The sequence below is a fragment of the Tamandua tetradactyla genome, chromosome 1 (genome assembly GCF_023851605.1).
Source record: "Tamandua tetradactyla isolate mTamTet1 chromosome 1, mTamTet1.pri, whole genome shotgun sequence".
Lineage (NCBI taxonomy): Eukaryota > Metazoa > Chordata > Mammalia > Pilosa > Myrmecophagidae > Tamandua > Tamandua tetradactyla.
Window position 1 is genome coordinate 29,455,281 of NC_135327.1, and position 6,745 is coordinate 29,462,025.

Genomic DNA, 6,745 nt, shown 5'->3' on the forward strand with positions numbered 1-6,745 from the left:
AGCTCCTTAAAGGACAAAGGTAACCGAGCCAACGAGAGAGCGCGAGGGGAGAATTTGACTTCAAACCACAGAATTGGTGGAAGTGTGCGCGCCGCCGCCGCTGCTCCTGCAGCGCTGTCGATCTAGCCACCGGCTTCTTCGCGAGCTCCGGGGTCCGAGGGCAGGAGGCGACGCCGGCGGGCAGGAGCGTCAGCCCGCTGCGGCTGCCCACGCCGCTCACCATGGGCGCCGGGCGCCGGGTGCTGTCCGTGGTGCCGACCGTGCTGCTGGCTCTCACGCTGTCGGGGCTGCCGGTCTGGGCGCAGAACGACACGGAGCCCATCGTGCTTGAGGGCAAGTGCTTGGTGGTGTGCGACTCGAACCCGGCCACGGACTCCAAGGGCTCGTCTTCCTCCCCTCTGGGGATCTCGGTCCGGGCGGCCAACTCCAAGGTCGCCTTCTCGGCCGTGCGGAGCACCAACCACGAGCCGTCCGAAATGAGCAACAAGACGCGCATCATTTACTTCGATCAGGTCAGCCTCTGAGGGGTGCGGGCCACCGGGCCGGTGGGGGACGGTGTCCGGGCAGCTCGGACCGTGGCCACGGGCCCAAGCTAAGCTGGTAGAACTGAGATATGGAGGATCATTTAGGTATTAGCTTCCCCAAACATGACTCAGAAACTTCTCCTAATGTCTGCCCTCTCCCCATTTCCTTGTGGCTGCTGGGCGGTGGGGAAGAGTGCGGGTGCGCTGAGCTGGGCAGTGAGAGCTCAGGGCAAGTTTAGCAGCAACAGGTTCCCAGGAGCACAGGGGAATTTGTTCCCAGTACCTCGCAGTCTCCTGCCTAGAGCTTGGCCGGGCTCTGATGTCTCAGCAGGTGCCGCCGAGGTTGTTCCAGCAGTACCCTAGCGGACGCCCCATAAATATTTGATTTGCTTCTCCCAGGTGGAGAAGCTTCCCCCAAAAAGAGCTTCGTGGCTTCACAGTCTCTGCAGAGATCCCGCAGGTGGCCGAAAAGGGTGGAGGTCGGTGGCTGCCGGCCGGATCTCGCACCCCCCACCCCCTTGCCGCTGCTAGGGTCCGGGTACACATTCCAGGCGCCGCCGCAGCTGCTTCGCAGTAGGGTAAAATCCTTGCTCCAGTACTTGGAAAAAAAGTTGCTGAGGAGAAGAGGAAAGGGAATTGGGCAACTGCGCTGAGCTCCCATAGGGAAGCGCTGGGGAGCCGGTTTGGTTCTCCCTTCCTGTCTCCGGTCCTCTCAGAGAATTGCAAATTGCAGGCGAAAAACAAATTTTGGCGTTAAGGGCAGGGAATGGGAGAGGGGCTTGCGAAGGCAGCGGCTTCTGTTTAGCAGCCCTGGAGCTCTGGGGTTTGGTATGATGAGAAATCCCGGGATATCCGCTGAGCTTTAGGCGGGAGTCTTAAGGAAGAGATCTGATTCCGAGGTTTCATTTTCAACCTCAACAGCACCCAGAGTCGGGTTTAAATTCCAGACTTACAGATCACGGTTGTATCCAAAGCCACTTGTGCGGGGGTACAGGTTAAGTGGTGTTTCAGAAAGTTCCGGGAAAGGGGTGATGTGACGTTTGTACCCTTTATTTAATTTTCCCTAAATAATACATTCTTTAGCTGGCCACAGGCAGAGAATGCCTCTCAGAGCTTACTAGTGGATAGTTGTAATTTTTAAAGAATTTAGAAGCTCCTTTGGGGTTTTGGCGCAGGATTTTCCATCTTGATGGAAAGAAACCCTGGCACCACCTCTGGTTTCTGTTTAAATGCATTAATTAAGTGCTGGAATACGGTGGACCTTGCACTAGCCTCTGTACACAGTATGGTCTTTTTGGTAACCTTTCTATCCATTAGAAGAGGAGAGGGGTTTGTTCCTCTGTTCAAGGAACCATACAGATGCATCTTAGAGACAGCAAGACACCTTTACTTATAAATCTTGATGTGCCTGGATGCTCCAATTGCAGCGTAGAATCAACATTCAGCCTTATGTATAGTCAACACTAATCAGCCATTTCCATTATTGCTAATGAGTTGTGCTACTTGTATCTGAATCAGGAAGTCCCCGCTAAGCACCTCAACTTATTTTAAATGTGCTTGAAAAAAAAATTTTGTAAAGGCTCTGTTAGGGATTACTGTACAGCTGGTGACTTGTTATTGCAAAACCATTGATCATCAGGTCAGAAAAAAAGAAACCTGATGCTTATTGGGAAGAAGTAAAATCTCAGAATAAAATTATACTTGCACTTGTATTTTAAGTCAGTTGTTGAACCTGCTGCATGACCATTATTACATCCTGGTGTGTTATTCAGACATAATAGTACATTTTTAGGCAATTGTGCAAGAGGCTTAAAAACATATTGATATTGTCAAGAAGAGTGTTTAAAAGAGACAATTGCAGAATGCCACTGATGTATGGGAAATGGTATTATTTTAGGGACGTCTGATTCTTTTGGATGCCACTTATATATTTATTTCTTGGAGAGGCATGAAAGAAAACCTAGCTATTTTACATGTTCACCTTCCCTCATTCTCTTTCCCTCTCATAGGAAGAGACTTAACTATGTGAGATTTGTAAATTTAACTTAAGAGATAGCTTATTAAGGTTCAGAGTTGATTTCATATTCAGCCAGCTAAGCATCCTGGAATACAGAATACATTGTTGCTTTCTTGGGAAATAGTGCCTTACAAATCTATCCTTACACTTTTCAGTTTGGACCCTTGAACTTCAAATAAAAAGCAATTGATTGGTAGAAGGATAATAGATAACACTGGGAGGCAGGAGAAGGTCACCTATTGCACAGACTGTCCTTATTCATAGTCTGGACTTTGGCAGCTCAGAAGGGCTGAGTCATTGCCAAGATATTATAATTAAGGTCTAGATGGCACAGGAATGAAAAAAAAATGGTCATGACATCTTAGGAGAAGGTTGGCAGAAGCTCAGAGGAGGGCCTGGTGCTCAGATCACTTTGGGTACCAACTGTTCAGTGTCATGGATTATGTCACATGGTGGAGGGGTGCCCCTGTCTCTGTGTTATGTGTCCAGGGACGACTGCAGAGAGTCCATGGATGCCGATTGGCTAGCTTAGAAACGTCACCTCTGGACATTGAGAAGGCTTGTAGGCAGTGGGAGTGTAAATACATGGCAGATGCCTTCTATATGACTCTTTAAAGAGTCAAAGCTAACATTTATAAGTCCTCACTTGCTACCTACATGTTTCCACAGCCAATGGGTCCTGCTGGAAGTTGAGGCATAAATACGAAGCAGTTTATTTCTTCCTGTCCCATTTGACAAACAAGGAATCTTTCAATAAACAAGTCCATTTTCCAAATCACTAAAAAGGAAAGAAATAGAAATAGATGTTTTATCCTCTGTGGTTTCTTAAGCTAGTTGTGGATTGAGAATGGAAAGAAAGAAGGAGAGAAGGAAGAGAGGGAGAAAGAAGAAGGGAAAGAGAAACTTATTTTACTTACAGAAGAAAATATTTTGATAATTTACTGCTGTTTGCTATTTTTTTTTTGTAGATCCTAGTAAATGTGGGTAATTTTTTCACATTGGAGTCTGTCTTTGTAGCACCAAGAAAAGGAATTTACAGTTTCAGTTTTCACGTAATTAAAGTCTACCAGAGTCAAACAATCCAGGTATGTATTTTGATCCCTTTCCTTTCTGCCTCCAAATAGCTGTGTTTATCTGTAGTGGGATATTCATTTAAGTATTTATCCAAAGATTTATTTTCCTATAAAGATATAACCACCATTATATAATTTATTTTTAAAGCCCATAATTCGCAATTTTCTCCTTTATAACATTGATCATGATGAGTGACAAACAGCATATAAAAAAACCTATTGTCATTTCCTTAAGAATATCCAAACATTTAATAAATGTTTAGTAAAAATTCTGTGACATACATCCCTTTATAAGATCTTGATTTCATTTGATGCACGTGCAAAAATTATTCGAACTTGTAAGGAAATGATTGTAAGACTAGCAGAGCTTTGCAAGTACATAACAGATAAATACAATAAATTTGCTATCTTTGTTAAACTATGAGATACAATTAACCGTTAAAAATAAAGATATGATGGAACATTCAATATCCTTTTTGAAAAGTGTGTGCTGTGCTTGGGCTTAAACGGTTTATCCTCAATTACTCTGATGCCAGTGAATTCTTATCTGTTGCAACTCAACAATTGACACTATATTTTAGTGTTAATCCTCTAACACTAAAAGTGAGGCTTTAGTGTTAAACCTCAGGTAGTGGGCTTGAATTTACACTAAAAAGGCAACGGTGGGGCAAGTTCCTATAATATTCGAATATGCTAAAACCAGAGAGCATAAATATGTGTCTATGGAGCTCTAGCATGTGCCTGATACTTATGTTTATACTATGTCTGTGTGGAGGACAGTTTATCTGCTGCTTTTACATATTCTAGTGACTAGGTAAATTGACCAGCCTCAGTGTTAATTTATCAAGCTTGTTTTTTAACCGCAGAGGGATGAATATCTAGTAAATAAATTTATTTCCATAGAAAAATTTCTTCCAAGTTTAAATTCAGAAATTTATGTCATGTCTGACATAGCATAATCAAGATTATAGTATGGAGAAAATTTAACATTTTTGCATTGCTTATTTGCTAATTATCTACCATTGAAACTTCCAGCAGCAGTGGTAATTATTAATTATTATTATTATTTTTAATGCACTTTCATCAGGAAAAACAAAAAGAATTCACACACATGCACACATACATATTATCCATTATTGCAAATGATTTTTCAGCATGATGCATGTCACAGCTGCACAGTTGCCTGCAAGATTGTTGGCAGAATCTTGCTTAGCTGGGTTTATCAGACCAATGGGCGCTGGGTCTCTTTATTGATGTACTGGGAAGCCACCGGCTTGCTTCATTATCAAACAATTGCGGTTGAGTGGAAGAGGTAAATAAAGTAGTAAGTGTAATTTATGTGCTGAAAGGAGGTCAGTTTTCCCAGGGCAAGGTTGCTCTCTATATGGTATTCTCTTGTAGGCGTTTAAGAAAATCCCTATGGAAGGGGGAAAAAAAGGCAGCTCAGCACACAGACTGAGTCTAATTTGAAAGGAAGGGTCCGTATGACCGAACAGCAGCTATTTTACCACACCTGTCATCCTTTGAGGTTTTTCATTATCCCTGATACGTTTTTAGTTTAATGATAGCTTTTCAGTCACATTTTTTTTCTTGTAGGTTAACCTGATGCTAAATGGAAAACCAGTAATATCTGCCTTTGCTGGGGACAAAGATGTTACTCGTGAAGCTGCCACTAATGGAGTCCTACTCTACTTAGATAAGGAGGATAAGGTTTACCTAAAACTGGAGAAAGGTAATTTGGTTGGAGGCTGGCAGTATTCTACGTTTTCTGGCTTTCTGGTGTTCCCCCTATAGAATTTGATTCCTCCGTGATGTTTATCCAGGTGAGGGGCAGCCCACCCCTGCGCTATTTGAAGATCACTTTTTTCATCATTGGATCGATGTTTTTTATTGGTTTCTCATGGGTGAATATGGATTCTCTTTAAGGATTCTAGGCCTGTCCAAACTAATACAGAGTTTCACAGATTATTTTTGTGTGTGTGCGTTTCAGTGTATTTGGATTGGGACTCAAAGCAGACAATACCTATCTATGCTTAAATGTAACAGTTAAAAGCTGTCTGCAAGATTTATCCTGAATTTAATTTCCTGGAATTACTGAATTCATTGCAAATGAGGAATTTTATTTCTTTATTTTTTAAAGACTGGCATCCAGGTCTAAGAATTAGAAAACTTTAAGTTCCGGCTTCAATCAACGATTTGTGTGTTACTGCCAAAGAACTGTATACCGTGTTGAAATATTGATTACATGTGTTTTTATTCTTTTGGATTTAGTTTGTTTTGTTCTCCTAAGATATCTGGGAAATGTTTTTCAGTGACTGACTTGTGTCTTCTCTACAAATATGGGAATGAATGGCTTGCCCACAATTTTATCTTGTCTCTGAGATCACAAACAAGACTTCCCTAAAAAATAATAAAAAAGAATGCTTCATAGTTGTATTTTAATTATATATGTGAAAGAGTCATATTTTCCAAGTTATATTTTCTAATAGGAAGAATAGATCATAATGCTGACAATGAAAAAGATGCTTACCCAAGTTCTAAGTGCTCAATCCCCAAATCTCGGCAGAACAGCTCTCCTCCACAGGAAATCTTATACTTTATTGCTCAACTTTAATTAACATGATTGATAATAACTGCTTTATTAAAAACCTAAGGGATTTTTTTCCTTAGACATGACCACTTTATTAACTGGAGATGGGATGCTCCCGTTTTTAATTATACCTATTTTTCAAAACTTCCGTTGTGTTTGAAGTATCATCTGGTTTTGCCTTAACTCCTTAAATTGTATATATTTATCTGTTTCGCTATATTAAATCCAAATATCACATATTTAAAACTTAGTGCAATATCTTATTTTGTCTTTTGTACGGGTCATATGAATTCATAAAATTATTTACATCTCTGTTATAGAATAAAGATTAATATATGTTAGTTGAATTGTTTTGTCCTTTTGGTTCTGGAAATATGTACTGTGTATGTTTTATTTCCTCTCTCTCTCTCTTTTTCTCTTCTATTTCTTGCTTCCTGGAGTTTGAGAAAAGTTTTCTGAATTTTCAGGCAATGCCCTCTGAGGCATAGGATATCATTACTATGTTTAATTTGTCCAAATCCAGGAGTTGTGAGCTTACCAA

At 41.3% G+C, this 6,745-nt stretch overlaps 1 protein-coding gene across 1 annotated transcript; it reads left to right on the forward strand.

The window, feature by feature from the left end:
• Positions 1-221: 221 nt before the first annotated feature.
• On the forward strand, positions 222-5,554 carry CBLN4 (cerebellin 4 precursor). The gene is made up of 3 exons (XM_077160475.1): positions 222-512; positions 3,510-3,626; positions 5,211-5,554. The coding sequence occupies exons 1-3, from the start codon at positions 222-224 to the stop codon at positions 5,406-5,408; spliced, it is 606 nt and encodes a 201-aa protein (XP_077016590.1). The 3' UTR covers positions 5,409-5,554.
• Positions 5,555-6,745: the final 1,191 nt, after the last annotated feature.

Bases quoted from the DNA above. Each gene is read 5' to 3' on its own strand.
- CBLN4 (XM_077160475.1), top strand. From the start codon at position 222: ATGGGCGCCGGGCGCCGGGTGCTGTCCGTGGTGCCGACCGTGCTGCTG. The intron at 513-3,509 runs GTCAGCCTCTGA...TTTTTTTTGTAG, and splicing joins GCATCATTTACTTCGATCAG to ATCCTAGTAAATGTGGGTAA. The intron at 3,627-5,210 runs GTATGTATTTTG...TTTTTCTTGTAG, and splicing joins ACCAGAGTCAAACAATCCAG to GTTAACCTGATGCTAAATGG.